Source organism: Dama dama, chromosome 9 (genome assembly GCF_033118175.1).
Source record: "Dama dama isolate Ldn47 chromosome 9, ASM3311817v1, whole genome shotgun sequence".
In the NCBI taxonomy this organism is placed as follows: domain Eukaryota; kingdom Metazoa; phylum Chordata; class Mammalia; order Artiodactyla; family Cervidae; genus Dama; species Dama dama.
The window spans coordinates 81,745,040-81,763,633 of NC_083689.1; the positions used below are offsets into that span (position 1 = coordinate 81,745,040).

General features: G+C 46.4%; 1 protein-coding gene across 5 annotated transcripts in view; it reads left to right on the top strand.

Annotated features, from left to right (window-relative positions):
* The window catches only part of TENM2 (teneurin transmembrane protein 2), a 1,030,924-nt gene extending 1,020,825 nt beyond the window's left edge, over positions 1-10,099 (top strand). For all 5 annotated transcript variants that reach the window (XM_061149488.1, XM_061149489.1, XM_061149490.1 and 2 more), the window contains 2 exons: positions 7,562-7,692; positions 9,338-10,099. In XM_061149488.1, the coding sequence (XP_061005471.1) occupies positions 7,562-7,692; positions 9,338-10,099 (893 nt within the window). The remainder of the gene's footprint in view (positions 1-7,561; positions 7,693-9,337) is intronic.
* Positions 10,100-18,594: the final 8,495 nt, after the last annotated feature.

Consider the following 18,594-nt stretch of genomic DNA (forward strand, 5'->3'; position numbering starts at 1 on the left):
AGTTATTACAGTGCTATCGACCATATTCCCTGAGTCGTACATTACATCCCTGTGACCTATTTATAACTGGTAGTTGTAGCTCTTAATCCCCTTCATCTGTTTAACTCATTCCCACACTCATCTCCACTCTGTCAACCACCTGTTTGTTCTCTGTATCTTTGACTCTATTTTTTTATATATTTGTTCATTTGTTTTGTTTCTTAGAGTCCACATTTAAATAAAAACATATGGTATTTGTCTTTCGCTAACTTCTTTCACTAAGAATAGCCTCAAGGTCCATCTGTGTTGTCACATACGGCAAGATTCCATTCTTTTTTATAGCTGGGTAATACTCCACTACAGACGTATATATACCACATTGTCTTCACTCATTCATCTGTCCATGGACACTTAGGTTCCATGTCTTAGCTAATATATATAATGCTGCAATGAACATAGGGGTGCATATGTCTTTTCAAATTAGTGTTTTCTTTGGATAAATGCCCAGGAGTAGACTTGCCAGATCATATAGAAGTTGTATTTTTAATTTTTGAGGACCCTCCATACTGTATTCCATGGTGGCTACACCAATTCACATTCCCATCAACAGTGCGTAAGAGGTCCCTTTTCTCCACATCCTCACCAACACTTACTGTTTCTTGTCTTTTTGATGACAGTGATTCTGAGAGGTGTGAGGTGCTATTTCACTGTGGTTTTTATTTGCATCTCTCTTATGATTATTGATGTTAATGACTCTTAAATGGGCTTCCCAGGTGGCGCTAGTGATAAAGAACCCACCTGCTGGCACAGGAGACTTGAGAGACTCCCATTCAGTCCCTCGATTGGGAAGATCCCCTGGAGGAGGGCATGACTACCCACTCCAGTATTCTTGCCTGGACAATGCCATGGACAGAGGAGCCTGGTGGGCTACATAAGGTCACACGGAGTCAGACACGACCGAAGCAACTTAGCATGTACACATGTATGATTATTGATGTTAATGAGTCTTAAATGGACTGTCCTTAATAAGTATAGTTACCAAGTCATTTAATACCTAGTCTGAACCTAAGGCTGATGGATACACCACGGATCCCAGAAACTCTCTCATTAGAGGGTCTTCTAGGCCTATATGTTTAGTAGCGAAGTTGCATTAAGCCCCTCATACCAGCCCCAGGGCAGGCGGTGGGTAGACCTTATTTAGCCCCTTCAGAAGCATCTTCTCGGGCAGGGACAGGTAGCTCCTCTGTCACACACAGTAGTCAGGGTGGCTTTTGCCCCATATGCTCAGTGTTTGTTCATTCATCCACACCATGAATCCTTACTGAGCACCTATTTTGTGCCAGCCCTGGGGAGACATCAGTGAATGAAATAGACTTTTAATTCCCTGTCCTGGTGGAGCTTACATTCTCAGTGAGGGAGACAAACAATAAACAATGAATGCAATAAATAACCATATGAGACACATGTTAAAGTGTGGTTACAGTTTTGGCGGTGCGGGATGCATGAGGAAGGGGACTAGGGATTGTTGGGTGATACCAAGGGAACATGCAAAGTTGGGCACAATAAAGGACAGAAGCGGCAAGGACCTAATAGAAGCAGAAGAGATTTAGAAGTGGCAAGAATTCACAGGACTGTACAAAAAAAGCTCTTAATGACCTGGATAATCATGATGGTGTTGTCACTCGCCTAGAACCAGACATCCTGGAGTGTGAAGTCAAGTGAGCCTTAGGAAGCATTACTATGAACAAAACTAGTGGAGGTGATGGAATTCCAGCTGAACTATTTCAAATCCTAAAGGATGATGCTGTTAAAGTGCTGCACTCAATATGCCAGCAAATTTGGAAAACTCAGGAGTGGCCACAGGACTGGAAAAGGTCAGCTTTCATTCCAATCCCAAAGAAAGGCAATGTCAAAGAATGCTCAAATTACCATACAATTGCACTCATTTCACATGCTAACAAAATTATGCTCAAAATTCTTCAAGCTAGGCTTCGGCAGTACATGAACTGAGAACTTCCATATGTATAAGCTGGGTTTAGAAAAGGCAGAGGAACCAGAGAACAAATTGCCAACATCTCTTGGATTATAGAAAAAGCAAGGGAATTCCAGAAAAGCATCTACTTCTGCATCATTGACTATGCTAAAGCCTTTGACTGTATCACAACAAACTGTGGAAAATTCTTAGACAAATGGGAGTACCAGATCACCTTATCTGTCTCCTGAGAAACCTGTTTGCAGGACAAGAAGCAACATTTAGAACTGGACATGGAACAACAGACTGGTTCAAAATTGGCAAAAGAGTATGTCAAGGCTGTATATTTTCACCCTGCTTATTTAACTTACATGCAGAGGACAATGTGAAATGCCGGGCTTGATGAAGCTGGAATCAAGATTGCCAGGAGAAATATCAACAACATCAGATATGCAGATGATACCACTTTAGTGGCAGAAAGTGAAGAGGAACTAAAGAGCCTCCTGATGAAGGTGAAAGAGGAAAGTGAAAAAGCTAGCTTAAAACTCAACATTCGACACATGTATATGGAATTTAGAAAGGTGATAACGATAACCCTATATGCAGAACAGAAAAAGAGACACAGAAATACAGAACAGACTTTTGAACTTTGTGGGAGAATGTGAGGGTGGGATATTTCAAAAGAACAGCATGTATACTATCTATGGTGAAACAGATCACCAGCCCAGGTGGGATGCACGAGACAAGTGCTCCGGCCTGGTGCACTGGGAAGACCCAGAGGAATCGGGTGGAGAGGGAGGTGGGAGGGGGGATCGGGATTGGGAATACATGTAAATCCATGGCTGATTCATATCAATGTATGACAAAACCCACTGGAAAAAAAAAAATAATAATAATAAAAAAAAAAAGAAAAAAAAAAAAAACTCAACATTCAAAAAATGAAGATCATGGCTTCCAGTCCCATCACTTCATGGCAAATAGATGGGGGAAAATGTGGAAACAGTAACAGATTTCATTTTAATTTTCTTGGGCTCCAAAATCACTGCAGTCATGAAATTAAAAGATGTTTGCTCCTTGGAAAAAAACTATGACAAACCTAAATAGTGTATTAAAAAGCAGAGACATCACTTTGCTGACAAAGGTCCATCTATTCAAAGCTATGGTTTTCCCAATAGTCATGTACAGATGTGAGAGTTGGATCATAAAGAAGGCTGAGCACTGAAGAATTAATGCGTTCAAACTGTGGTACTGGAAAAGACTATTGATAGTCCCTTGAACAGCAAGGAGATCAAGGAAGTCAATCCTAAAGGACATAGACCCTAAATATTCATTGGAAGGACTTATGCTGAAGCTGAAGCTCCAATACTTTGGCCACATGATGTTAAGAGCCAAGTCATTGGAAAAGACCCTGATGCTGGGAAAGATTGAAGGCAAGAGGAGAAGGGGACAACAGAGGATGAGATGGTTAGATGGCATCATCAACTCAATGGACCTGAGTTTGAGCAAGCTCTAAGAGACGGTGAAGGACAAGGAAGCCTGGAGTGCTGCAGTTCATGGGGTGGCAGAGTTGGACACAACTTAGCAACTAAATAACTACTATATATAAAATGGGCTTCCCTGGTGGCTCAGATGGTAAATTATCTGCCTGCAATGCGGGAGACCCAGGTTCTATCCCTGGGTCTGGAAGATCCCGTGGAGAAGGAAATGGCAACCCACTCTAGCATTCTTGCCTGGAAGTTTCCATGGATAGAGGAGCCTGGTGAGCTACAGTCCACGGAATCACAAAGAGTCAGCCATGACTGAGTGACTTCACTTTAATATATAAAATAGGTAATCAACAGGGACCAACTGTATAGCACAGGGAACTCTACTCAATATTCCGTGATACCCTATATAGGAAAATAAAATGAAGAAGGATGATTATGTGCACATGGATAACTGAATCAGTTATAAAATAAAAAGTAAGAATATGTATGTATGCATGTACATAACTTGAATCACTTTGCTATACCTGAAACTAATGCAACACTGTAAATCACTATACTTCATTTTTTTCAATGTTATCCTAAAATAATAATAAAACCCTGACAGTAAATGAAAAAATATATAAATTTGTACATGGATATTCATAACAGCATTATCCATAATAGTTAAAAAAAAGTGTAAACTACCCAAATATCCATTAACTGATGAATGAGTAAACAAAATGAGATATATCCAAACAACAGAATATTCATCCATAAATAATAATAATATACTGATACATGCTACAACGTGGATGAACCTTGAAAATGAAGTGCTAGTCGAAAGAAGCCAGACATGAAAGGCGACATGGTCTTTGATTTCATTTATATGAAATATCCAGAAAAGGCAAATCCATGGAGACTAGAAAGTAGTGGTGGTTGTCAGGGACTGAGGGGAAAGAAGAATACAGAATGACTACCAATAGTGATGCAGTTTTTGAGGGGATGATGAACATGTTTTGGAATTCAACAGAAATGATGATTGTACAACATTATGAATGTAACTGGAAGCCACTGACTTGTGCACTTTAAAATGATGAGTTTTATGTCACATGAGATTTACCTCAATTAAAAAAAAAATAGAGGATTTATGGATGGAGAGAAAGAGAGTGAGAAAAAGAAAGAGGTCCAGGATGGTAGCTGAAAGAATGGAGTTACCATAATCAGGGATGAAGAAGGCTACTGTGACAGATGTGGAGAGGAGGACAAGGAGCTGAGGTCTGGACAGGGGCTGGGCATTGAGGGAGAGGTCCTAGAGGGAGACATAAACTGTGGAGTTGGCATCAGCATGTAAGTGGTACTGAGGTGCAAATAGAACATGTCCTGGGGCTTCCCTGGTGGCTCAGTGGTAAGGAATCTGCCTGCCAGGGCAGGGATCATGGGTTCAAACCCTGGTCCAGGAAGATCCCACATGCTGTGGAGCAACCAAGCCCACACACCACAACTCTGGAGCCTGTGCTGCAGAGCCTGGGAGCCGTGCGCCCGCGAGCCTGCGCTCCACAACGAGAGAAGCCGCTGCAGCTAGAGAGTAGCTCCCACTCGCCACAACTGGAGAAAAGCCCAAGCAGAAGACCCAGTGCAGCCAAAACTAAATACATTGTTTAAAAACAAACACGCCCTTATATGAATCCTTTTGTATATAATCAAATCAAATAATGGACAAGTGTTTCTCTTAGGCATTCTCCTACCCATTAAGGTACCATGTGAAAATGACCAGGTGCATTTTTGCTAACTCTGAGTATATTTAGGGTGATCTGGCTTAGAATATAGATTGGGCTAGGGATAGAATGTATGACATGATAAATATAGCTAAAACTGATCTATGTTTTCCATCCTGGAGTTTCTATCATAAGAGAAAAAAATGTTTTTCTCTTATTTTGTGTCTCTATGAGACAATGGGTATTCACTAAATGTACTAATCATTTCATGATGTAAGTTAAATCATGCTGCATAAAATTATACAGTTCTGTATGTCAATATTATCTCAAACTTGGAAGGAAAAACAATGGTATTGAGGGCCCTGAGACTGGATCAGATCACCATGTCTGGGAAGGATAGACAGGGTGGAGAAGAAGTTCACAGGCTGAGTCTAGGACATCCCAGCATTCAGATGAGGAGGAACCAAAGAGGGACAAGAGGTGGCCACAGAGGTGGGAGAGGGACAAGACAGTGTGTTGTCCACCAGGCTAAGACAGAGAGAGATGCAGGAGCGTTCAGCTTGCCAAAGACTTCTCACGGGTCAAAGTAAGATGAGGACCACAGCATCGGACTTAGCAACATGGAGGTCATGTATGACCTTGACAAGTGTTGTTTCAATGCATCTTTGGGAGCAAAGCCTGATTCAAAGGAGACAAATAGGAGTTACTGTGTCTAGAGAATTATTTTGAGTTTGAGAAGTTCTTATAAACGGGTTGAGACACATATGGTGGCTAAAGGGAGAAGGACAGACAAGAGAAGAATTTTGAAGGTGTGTATTTAGTGGCATGTTTGTATGTTGATGGGGTGACCTGTTACACCAGTGGAGGGTTTTTTCCAGCAGCTCGTCTCGAGTAACAGAAGGAAAGTGAGAATATGGGTACTAAGGCTGGTAGGCTGGTAAATATGATGAGCGTTTATGGAAATTCCCCCCGATCTCATCCGTTTTCTCAGAATAGGAATTAAAGGTCAGCTGCTAGAGTGAGGAAGGTGTGGGATGTTTTAGGAGAGATGAGAAGTAGCAAATCACCCAGGAGAATGGGAGAAGGACTGAATGGGAAAAGGGGATATGGTCAGGTTACCAGGCATCAGGAAGGCACAATTGGGGTTCATGGTCAGGAGTTTAACACCAGTCAGTGTGGCTTCCTTCATTTCTGCTGCCACATTCAGCTGCAACAGGGACACACAGGAGCTTCCATGATTTCACCAAGAAGTGAAGTGAGAAAGAGGCAAAGGATCTGAGGATTTACACAAGGGAATGATTCTAATGACTGACTGTGGAATGCATGCTAGGTAAGAAGAGAAGAAAGACGAAGAAGCTGAGGGATGGGAAAAGTAGTTTAGGTTGGGTTGAAGGTCCTAGGGAAGGGAGACGTTCTGGGAGTATGGGGGGGTGAGGTTACAAAAAAGAGTAAACTACAGAGAGTCCAGGTGGTGGTCAGAGGGCGATGTCTCTGAAATTGAGGTAGAATTACTGATGATCACAGCTCCAAAGGATGAGCATGAGAGTTAGTAAGCAGAGGATCACCAAAAAACTAAGAGGCCAGGATGCTGGAAGGCTTGACTCCTTGTATAATGAAATCACAAGGAAGGAATTCAGGAATAGAGTTGGAGCATGACAATGGCGCCAACCCAACCCTGGGCCTTAGCAGGAAAGGGCAGTTGTATTCTGAGCACACACGAGTTCTCTCTCGACCTCTCTTTGAAGAGTAGACGCCTGAGGAAAGGGTCTCAGGAGCCAGGAGACTCTGCATTGCACACACTCAAGGCATACACTCACTCTGCATTGCATGCCCCCTTTCATAACGAGCCAGGCTCGGAGCAGCAGCCCCTGCCTCGAGGTCCTGCACAGTGTTAATCACCATCTCTGCACGATTCCGATCATTGTGTCTCTAGCTTCTAAGCACATTGACTGGCCCATCAATACTGAAATACTTGCCAGATGAAGGAATTCATTGTGACTGAACAAGCCACATACCAGGCACCATGATAAGCCCTCCACGTGAATTTTCTCCCTCAATCTTCATGACAGCCCGATGACATTAGTAGCTTATATCTGAGGAGCCTGAAGCTGAGAAAGGGCCAGGAGCTTGCCGAAGGTCACAGAACAAGGGCATCCAAAGGGAGATCTAGCTTTCTCCAGCACTGTCCTAAATCACCACGTGGAGCGGGGGTGGGGGTCAACTGACCAAGTCTGGAAGGACATCTGTTTTCCAGAGCCCAGATAAAGCAGCTCTAGGTCCAGACCAGGAGACCCTCACAGGCTCTTGCCTCCCTCTCCTGTTGGACTCCATACTCAACATCCCACTTTATTTCATTCTCTCTCCAAGATCCCCTTCTGGCTTTCCACCCATCATGATTTCAGAAGTCTTTATTTCTGTTTCCACCATAGATGTGAAAAGCTGGCTTGTGATGTTTGGATTTCAGCTCAGCAACATAATTCCTGGCTTCCCAAGAGCCAAAATGTATTTCGTGCCTCCGCCCTATGAATTGTCAGAGAGTCAAGCAAGTGAGAGCGGACAGGTAAGCGGAGGTCCCTGCCAAGAATCCGAAAGATCATCATCCCTCCCTCTGGCAAACAGAACCATGTCGGGTCCAAGGACATGTCAGCAGCAGCAGAAAACATTGGAGCTGGGTATAAAAGGGGCATGAAACCTGGTGGCTTCACAAGACAGCAAACATCAGTGCTGTCACTTGTCTGGCACAGCACATATTTCTTCCCAACCTCAATTATTACCTTAATTGTGGTATCATTATCTGTTCAGTGTATACCCTTGAGTCACTCCTTGATTAACAACAGCACTGAGATATCTAGCAGCAACCCACCATCTGCACTGCCTGTAAGATCATAACCCTTTTGGCTTTTATGGGACATAATAAAACGGTGGTTTGCAGTTTCTGTCCCATTAAAGAACATTTTTATGCCTCACATAAAATCTCAGCATTTTATGACCCAAACGTACACAGATTGAGTTTTCGGAACATAATCTGTGCTTGAGTTTCTTGGTGATGACCGAGAGGTGGTCAGTTTCAATTTGGGTGCAGCTGAGACCGCGGCCACAACTGGACGGGAGGGGTGGGCATCTGCGTTTGGATTTCTCCTGCTGCAGAACCCGTGCTTGGCATGATCAACCTCTGAAAGGTCTCAGCTGTTCTGAATAATTGTCCAGACTGTCACTAGAGAGAGACCAGGAGGAACTGCCGGGTAATTGAGAACAGCGTTCTCACAGTTCTGCCCCGTGGGGACCACTCACTGGATGAATAGCCATCATTTCGCTCATTTATCTAAGTGCCGTTACCTCCCCAACACAGCCTCCTCCATTATCCCAGCCTGTCCCCCAACCACCAGTTGAGATGAGTTGTAATTTGTAAGTAGAAAACTCAAGGCCAATGAGATAATGGGGATTTCGTCCCCCTGCAGAAGTGGGCTAGGATCCAAAGCAAGTGGCTCAAAAAGCCCAGGGATGTTCCCTCTGGCCCATGCAGCTGGAATCTCTTTAGCCTGGTGCTTCTCAAACCTTCATATGCATGCAGACCAGGTAGAGGGGCTTGGTAAGATGCAGCTTCTGACTCGCCGGGTCAGGAGGAAGGCCTGAGATTCTAGTCTTTGCTAACAGGGAGGGTCCTGGTGATGCCTCTGCTCCTAGCCACACTTGGAGTAGCACAGTGCCAACTCAAGGAAGTTAATGAACATCCCCTTCTGGAGGGGCTAGCCATTCCCTCCTCCAGGGGACCTTCTCAACCCAGGGATCGAACCCAGGTCTCCTGCACTGCAGGCAGATTCTTTACCACCAGGGAAGCCCCTATATGTGTATAAGGCAGCTGCTAAACCATTAGCAGGCAAAATGACTCTCTTTTCTGCAGTGATGGAGGGACATGGTAAGTGCATAGGCCTGGGTATAGATGCCAGTCAGGCAGTATGCCTCTGCACTCCCATTTATAGTTACAAGGTGGGGAGGCCATACCATCAGAGCACTGGAAACAAGCCAGCCTGTCCTAGTTCCAAAAGCTAGGGCTCTCTTAGTTCTGATCATGACAGACACAATACGTATTCTTGCAGGGGTGTCCCAGCCTTCCTCTTTCTGACCCTCTTTCTGACTCAGCCCATGCATGCACGAGGTGGGCCCAGCCCACCTCCTCAGCTTTCTGTGTTTTCTTCTGCCCACAGCTCATTACTGGTGTCCAGCAGACAACCGAGAGGCACAACCAGGCCTTCCTGGCTCTTGAAGGGCAGGTCATTTCTAAGAAGCTCCACGCCAGCATCCGCGAGAAAGCAGGCCACTGGTTCGCCACCACCACGCCCATCATCGGCAAAGGCATCATGTTCGCCATCAAGGAGGGGCGGGTGACCACCGGCGTGTCCAGCATCGCCAGCGAGGACAGCCGCAAGGTGGCGTCCGTGCTCAACAACGCCTACTACCTGGACAAGATGCACTACAGCATCGAGGGCAAGGACACCCACTACTTCGTGAAGATCGGCGCGGCCGACGCCGACCTGGTCACCCTGGGCACCACCATCGGCCGCAAGGTGCTGGAGAGCGGGGTGAACGTGACCGTGTCGCAGCCCACGCTGCTGGTCAACGGCAGGACTCGAAGGTTCACCAACATCGAGTTCCAGTACTCCACGCTGCTACTCAGCATCCGCTACGGCCTCACCCCCGACACCCTGGACGAAGAGAAGGCCCGTGTCCTGGACCAGGCCAGGCAGAGGGCGCTGGGCACGGCCTGGGCCAAGGAGCAGCAGAGAGCCAGGGACGGCCGCGAGGGCAGCCGCCTGTGGACGGAGGGTGAGAAACAGCAGCTGCTGAGCACGGGCCGCGTGCAGGGCTACGAGGGCTATTACGTGCTCCCCGTCGAGCAGTACCCTGAGCTGGCGGACAGTAGCAGCAACATCCAGTTTTTAAGACAGAACGAGATGGGAAAGAGGTAACAAAATCGTCTCCTGCCATTCGTCGCCTGGATGGCTCAGCAGGAGTCACTGTTATCTCCTCTCCTAAGGAGATGAAGACCTAACGGGGCACTAACGGCCGGGCTGCTTTAGGAGACCAAGTGGCAAGAAAGCTCACATTTTTTGAGTTCCAATGCTACTGTCCACATGAGAAGTCCCACCTCCTGGAGTGGACTAAAGCCCGGCGGCAAAATTCCTGAGGAAAAAAAACAAACAAACAATCAAAACACAAAACAGACAAGTGGACAAACACACAACCATGTTCCAAGTTCCCCTAAAATAATGACCCACTTGTTCAGGGTCTACGCAGCCAAGAGACGGAAAGAGACGCAAAATGTTCAAAAGAAACAAAACATACATGTGCACACAGGAAACAAACAAAATACACACACACACAAAACAAAAACACACCGAGCGAAAAGCAGAGACGTGAAGATGAGAAGGCCTCATGTTCTATTACCTCACTCATTCCCACGTGAGCGACACACAGATATCCGTGAGGGCCGGCATCCCACGACCAGCTAAGGACCACGATTCAGACTGCTCGTTGGATAGATACTACAGACGTTTTCGTTTAAACAAATACAGGTGCATTTAAACCACGACTTTGGGGGTGATTTGTGTGTAGCGACTGGGGAGGGGGGGGATAAAAGTGAAAGAGTGAGCACTGGAAATAACTTTTTAAAGAAAAAAAATAGAAAAACACAAGAAAAAAAAGGAAATTAATATCAAAAATCGAAGCGAAATAATACCGTTCAGCACTTAACTCTCAGGTCCTGATTTAGTCTGGCCTGAGCTAATTTATTTGAGCGCAGAGTGTAAAATTTAATTCCAAGGGTGGCTATAATCACTACAGATCAATTTCATACTCTTTTGTCTTTGAAGATTCCATTGTGGACAGTAATACGCAGTTACAGGGTGTAGTCTGTTTAGATTCCGTAGTTCGTGGGTATCAGTTGCAGTAGAGGTGTGGGCATCGTGACACTCTTTTGCTAAACGGGCACCACTTCAGATCACCCTGTACATACCTAAGCCTCGAGGCACAATCACTGTTTGAGATTTACAATTATTAGTGTGTTTGTTTGGTCCAGAAACTGAGACAATCACATGACAGTCACCACGAGGAGAGAAAATAAAAAATTTTAAAAACCCACAAAAAACAAGAAAAAAAAGTTTAAAAAAAAAACCATAAAAAAATGTCTAATAAGAACTTTGGTACAGGAACTTTTTTGTAATATACATGTATGACTTGTTCATCGAGTTTTTATATTAATTTTAATTTGCTGCTAAGCAAAGACTAGGGACAGGCAAAGATAATTTATGGCAAAGTGTTTAAATTGTTTATACATAATAAAGTCTCTAAAACTCCTGTGGACACTGGTCTTCTGTGGAAATGCTTTGCGGTGAGGGCAAGGTCAAAAGTTCTGGAGAAAAGGGTGTGTGTGCATGCTTAGTCGCTGTTACGTCCGACGCTTAAGACCCCACGGACTATAGCCCACCAGGCTCCTCTGTCCATGAAATTCTCCATGCAAGAATACTAGAGTGAGCAGCTGTTCTCTTCTCCAGGGGATCTTCCTGACTCAGGGATTGAACCCAGGCCTCCGACATTGCAGGCAGATTCTTTACTGTCTGAGCCAACATGGAAGCCCCATTTTTTGATGTTAACTACATGCCAAGAACAGAGCTAAGTGCTCTACATACAATATTTTCATTCAATTCTTTTTTTTTTTTTTCATTCAACATCATTCTGAGAGCTTACCATATGCTGGGCCCTTTACTAAATTCTGGGGATAAAGGAGGTGACATGAATAGGGGCACTAATCTCATGAAACTTACAGCCAAGGATGCAGACAACAGTCAAGTAGTTACACTGTAAAGTAAAATGACAGGAGTCAATACCAAGAAGGAGAGATTTACAAAGTTATAAAAGCACTTAACTGGGGATGTGGCCTTGACTGAGAATGCAAAGGAAGTACTGAGATTTGAAAGTTAAGGAGGAATTAACCAGATGAAAAGAAGTGAACGCATCCCAGACCCAGAAAACAGTACGTGCAAAGGGACAGTGGTCACACAGTCAGGCCAGAAAACAGAAGAGGTTTCCAAGGTTCAGAAAACACCCTGATTAAAGACTGGATTTTTTTTTTTTTTTTGTCATTACAAACAGGGAGTCTGCTTTAATCTCATCAACAAGTGCTCTGAATGTGGTGTGAACAGGCAGGGCAGCTGACGTGATCATCTGTGTAAGATAACAAGGAAGGTTGCTGGCCATCAGGGAGGAAACAGAAGTAAATGGAGTGGACAGATTGCAAAGACAAGCTCCTAGTATCATTCACTTAGCAAGTGGAGAAACCGAGGCTGCTTTTCACCAAGCTGGGAGGTGGTAGAATGATTCAAGCCCAGCCGCGGCTGATTCCCAAACCTCTCCAGCACATCTGGGTGGCATGTCACCCCGAGTCCTTCAAGGTTTCTGAACCACCACTGCCTTTCAATTCTCTAGCCTGACCAGGGGTGGCTTCCCCAGGTGGAAGGAGATGGGGAGAGGCCAGGCTAGAGAGGCCATGGTGTATCAGATCCCATGACCCTCTTATCAGCAGAGCAAGCTGTGATGAGTGAATCAAACAGGAGAACAAAAATACACCAGAGAATTTCCTTCTCAGAAGCATGTGTAGGGACTTCCCTGGTGGTCCAGTAGCTAAGACTCTGCACTCCCAATGCAGGGGGGCTAGTTTCAATTCCTGATCAGGGAACTAGATCCTACATGTCATGACCCAGGGGTCCACATGCCATAACTGAGACCCAGTGCAGTGAAATAATATGAATATTTTTTAAATACCTTTAAAAAAGAAGCACATGTAAAGCTTTCTTTCCCTGTTTTCTTTTAGAAGAACAGGAAGCAGGGCACAGGTCCTCCGTGCCTGGTCCAGCTGCCTTGTTTAATCTGCCTGGTGTCAGGACCCCTTGGATCTGTACCCACAGAACAGCCTCCAGTTGGTCATAAAGCCAGGCTGAATCCCAACCACATGGGGGCCAACTGTTGTGCCCTGTCTCTCCAGGGAAGATGCAGCCAGTGGGGCCACCAAGACGGAGGGGATCTCAGGCAACAAGGCGGTGGAAGCTTGCCCAACCTCACCAGCCTCATGGGGGGGTGGGGGAGGGGGGCAGGCAGACTAAAAAGGGTGGGCTCACAGCGCAGCACACAGGCAGTCACATGTCACCAGAGTTTCCCTTGAATGTGAAACTCTCCTCTTCTATGCCCGCCATCTTTGAATTATCCATAAGTGCCCTGTGACACCCAGGCCAGCCGAGCCCCTCACAACATGCACACTCATAATGCAGGAGAAGGAGGTGGTCTTGGGTTTAAAAAAAAAAAAACAACTTCTGTCTTTCCTTGAACCAGACCTAGAATGACCAGCATAAAATGTTTCACCTCTTCCAAAAGTATGGGTTGGCCATACTTTTTCCATAACATCTCACAGAAAAGCCTGAACAAATTTTTCGGCCAACTCAGTGTTTGCAAAATGAAAGACAATTCCAGAAAGGCCTTTCAGGGGACAAGATTATACACTCTGAAGTCAGCTTGATGGAAACAAATCCTAACTTGACCACTCATGAAACACAGGGCTTGGGAAGGTTTATGCTGTTTAGTCACTAAGTCATGTCTGACTCTTTGCAACCCCTTGGATGATAGTCTACCAGGCTTCTCTGTCCATGGGATTTCTCAGGCAAGAATACCAGAAAGGGTAGCCATTGCCTTCTCCAGGGGATCTTCCTGACCCAGGGATGGAACTCGTGTCTCCTGCATTACAGGTAGATTCTTTATTGCTACATGCCAAGAACAATGTTATGTGCTCTACACACAATATTTTCATTCAATCCTAATTCTTTTTCATTCAACAACATCAGAGCCACCAGGGAAGCCCTTTGGGAAGTTACATGTATTAATTGGGGTAAACAGCATTAGCTGCTTTAAGAGATAAACCTAGGAAGTTCCCTGGTGTCCAGTGGCTAAGGCTCCATGCTCCATCCAAATGCAGGGGGCTCAGGTTCAATCCCTGGTCAGGGAACTAGATCCCAGATGCTACAACTAAGAGTCCACATGCCACCACTAAAACTTCCTCATGCCTCAACTAAGACCTGACAGCCAAATAAGTTTAAAAAGAGAGAGAGAAAAAAAGAGATATACCCAATATAAGCTAACACAGAAAATGCTGAATCCTTACTTGTGTGGTTGTCCACTGTGGGCCTGCAGTGGAAATGGCTCTGCTCCAGTGAGGGCCCCAGGCTCCTTCCATTTGTGGCTCCACCTTCTTCTAGGTCCTTAGAATCTTTGAAGTAGAGCCAAGAGCACATGTATAACTACTTTATTTTTAATGGGCCACACCTGGGCGTATACTCATCCCCTCCACTCACATTCCATGAGGGGTTCCATGGACCTTTCTACTGCAAAGGACACTTAGACAATGTAGTCTGACTAGGAATTCAGGAAGAGGAGACTGGATGTTCATGAGTCTAAGCAGTTGTTGCCACCTAAGGCAGCATCTATGAGCCTCTGTTTCCTGACCCGTAAATCAGGGCTGATAAACACGGGGCTGCTCAGATGGTTAAATTTGATTGCATATATCACCAACACATGGTAAGTCCCCAGTAAACACTAGCTTTTATTATTTCTAAATCTTTGCTCCAAGCACAGAGTTTCTAAAAGTAGAACTTGAGGCATGACCTGTTCATCCTAGGGGAAAGAGATTTTTATGCAGCTGTGAAGAAGATGGAGAAAACTGGCCCTCAAATCCTGCTCGGGGTGCCCCTCCTCCCTCCTAGGCCCAGGACACAGAACATGTACCTCAGGATGCGAGCGCTGCTCGCGGCTTTTCGGAAAGGCTCGATCTCAGCAACATGGAGTCTGGCTGTCCATTCAGTCATTCGTCGACATTCCCAGCCACCTAGAACAGGGTCGTCCCGGGCACCGTCAGAAGCTCAGACTACAAAGAGAAATAAAACATGGTCCAAAATCTCACCGTCTAAAGCGTGAGGACTAACTCACAAGCCAATCTGTGGGACAGAGCAGGCCCGACGCTGGCACAGAAGTGATGGCCCAAACTGTGAAGGCGGGGGAGAGGACCACAAGTTCTGTCCACGAGCTTAGAGCTGGGCACTCACAGGGACGAGAACGTGGGGACGAGGAGGTGAGAGGGCTGCCCAGACTAAGAACTAGATTGCAGGAGTGAGAAGAAAGTCATAAGCTGACCATGGAGACCTTGCCAAAGGCTAGAGCGATGGCTATGCACGTGGACCCGCCCCACCACGTGGAGCTCTCTGAACACGCCCGCAACTTCCAGGGCCAGACCAATCAGAGCAGGACCTCGAGGGGGCGTGGTTACCAGGGGCGGAGTCTGAAGCTCCCCAGGGGACACTAACCTGCAGCCCTGGGAGAAGTACTGATTGGAGCCTTAGCAGGAGGTACGTGGCCTCAGACATCCATGTCGGAGTGAGGCAGGAAGGAAGACCAGGCCAAGAAGTCGGACATCCTCTTCCATACCATGAGGAGTGTGCAATGGGGCTCTTGTTGTCTAGTCGTTAAGTCGCGTCTGACTCTTTGCGACCCCATGAACTGTAGCTCACCAGGCTCCTCTGTCCTTGGAATTCCCCAGGCAAGAATACTGGAGTGGGTTGCCATTCCCTTCTCCAGGGGATCTTCCCGACTCCAGGACTGAACCCGCGTCTCCTGCTTGGCAGCCGGATTCTTTACTGTCTCAGCCACCAGGGAAGCTCGAGGCTCTTGCACCTGGGGAGAAATATTACTAGGAGATCCTTTGACTAGCAAAGTGGAGAGAGGAGAGGAGCAGAAAGAACAGTCTGGGAGGCTGCATCAGCCCCCGTGTAACAGCCCAGATGATGAGGAGACACAGGATTAGGTTTTGGAGGGAGGAGGAGGCTCTGTATCTCCCTCACAGCTGGGGGCAGTGTCGGTACTGGGTCGAGCTCAGCAGGATTAAGTCCAGAAGCTCAGAGGGTGTCCTGCAGGGGAAGTGTCACAGACACCAACATGGCCTCTCCACACGGGTAAAAGAACCAATGCCTCAGGAGAAGGGCTTAAGGAGAAGTCTAACCTAGGCTTACCTTCAGGATTCCTCTGATGGGCTCACGTCAAGACTTTGCAGGAACATTCTGATCCAGTGTGCCCACAGCCAAGCCCCACCATCCATCCTGACGCTCTGGGAAGCCTGAACCCTCCCTCTGACGCCCAAGCTGGCCCTCCGACTGCGGGGCAGCCCTCCAAGACCAAATCTGCACCAGCTGGAGTCTTTCCAGAGACTGACCTCACCTGTTGCCCAAGCCCCACCCTCCTAAGCCCTTGCTTCCTCCTGGTACATGCTTGCTGTCTGGCCACAAGGTGGCAGCCTTTCCCACGAAATCTTCCTGGATCTGGGCCTGGGCACCCAGGACTGGTTTAGCGAAAATGTTAGGCAGCTCCACTCTGAGAATCAAGAGACGGCCAAGTAAGCCCTGGGCCCAGAGAAGAGTCCTGTGCCCTCAAAGAGGCCCCTGGAATCAGTTCCAGGAAGCAAGATTCCAAAGAATATTCGCCCTGGAACAGCCAGACTGGATTCAGAGCCTAGCTCCACCACGTATTCCCTGAGATTTTCATACAAACCTTCCCCTTCCTGAGCAACCCATTTTCTCAGGTGCAAAATTGGGGGGAATTACTGTATAGGATTATTTGAAAAGAGTAACAAAAATAATAAATACGAAGTACTTGGCAAGTGCAAACTTGGGATTTAAAATTTTCTTTTTTCTTAAAATAATTATATGTATTTATTTGGCTTTGCTGGGTCTTTGTTGCTGCACGGGCTTTTCTCTAGGTGCAGTGAGTGGGGACTACTCTCGTGGTATGTGGACTTCTCTTTGCAGTGGTTTCTTGTGTTGAGGAGCACAGGCTCTAGACAAACAGGCTTCAGTCATTGCAGCTCTAAGGCTCTAGAGCACAAGCTCAGTAGTTGTGGCACATGGACTTAGATGCTCCATGGCAAGTGGGATCTTCCCAGATCATGGATGGAACCCATGTCTCCTGCATTAACAGGCAGGTTCTTTACCACTGAGCTACCAGGGAAGCTCTCAAGTTTTATTTTCTACTCCAAAGACCGTAACCCCAAAATGATGCCCTGTTTTACTTTCATAGCATTTTATCATTTAAGTCCCACTGCCCCCATTTTTAGCTAAGCCTGGGCTCTTTACTTAACCTCTGAAGCCCCACTTTCCTCCCCTCTGAAATGGGTATGATGATCCCATCTCACAGGGAGATGCTGTAACTAACACCCAGCTTGAAGTGAAGTGAAGTTGCTCAGTCGTGTCCAACTCTTTGCAACCCCGTGGACTGTAGCCCACCAGGCTCCTCCATCCATGAGATTCTCCAGGCAAGAATGTTGGAGTGGGTTGCCATTTCCTTCTCCAGGGGATCTTCCCGACCCAGGGATTGAACCCAGGTCTCCCGCATTGCAGGCAGATGCTTTAACCTCTGAGCCAACACTCAGCTTAGTGCATGGCAAATGGGGATGACTATTCATCCAACATGAAGCATGATTACTCTTAGCCTCTGAGGACTGAAGATGGAGCCCCTGTCCTGAGACTAGCTAAACATGGTCCCAGTCCTGAAGCTTGACCTGTCAAAGAGCAAACATTACCACTCTCCTCTCCATCCACCCCACACATAAACTACAGAAAGCAATAAACATGCGCTCAGCTAGCAGACCCTGGGGCAAGAGGAAAAGAAGCTATGCCTGCACCCCCGCAGGAACATTCTACCCAGTGGTCACCTTCCCAGAGAATGAAATAGAAGGATCTTGGTGGGGTCCGTTACCCAGGTTCTCAGTTAGGAGGGTAGTGAAGGTAGGGAGTGATCACCTGGCACCTGGCCGGGTACACAGTCCTCATCAGGGCTCCAGTCTGAGCAAGACAGACAACCTCTCTTTTTGCCCCACCCACCTTTATTTTGGGGGGCTCCAAAATCACTGCAGATGGCGACTGCAGCCATGAAATTAAAAGACACTCGCTCCTTGGAAGAAAAGTTATCACCAACCTAGACAGCATATTAAAAAGCAGACACATTACTTTGCCAACAAAGGTCTATCTAGTCAAAGCTATGGTTTTTCCGGTAGTCATGTATGGATGTAAGAGTTGGACCATAAAGAAAGCTGAGCACCTGAGAATTGATGCTTTTGAACTGTCGTGTTGGAGAAGACGCTTGAGAGTCCCTTGGACTGCAAGGAGATCCAACCAGTCCATCCTAAAGGAGATCAGTCCTGAATATTCATTGGAAGGACTGATGCTGAAGCTGAAACTCCAATACTTTGGCCACCTGATGTGAAGAAACGACACCTTGGAATAGATTCTGATGCTGGGAAAGATTGAAGGCAGGAGGAGAAGGGGACGACAGAGGATGAGATGGTTGGATGACATCACCAACTGCATGGACATGAGTT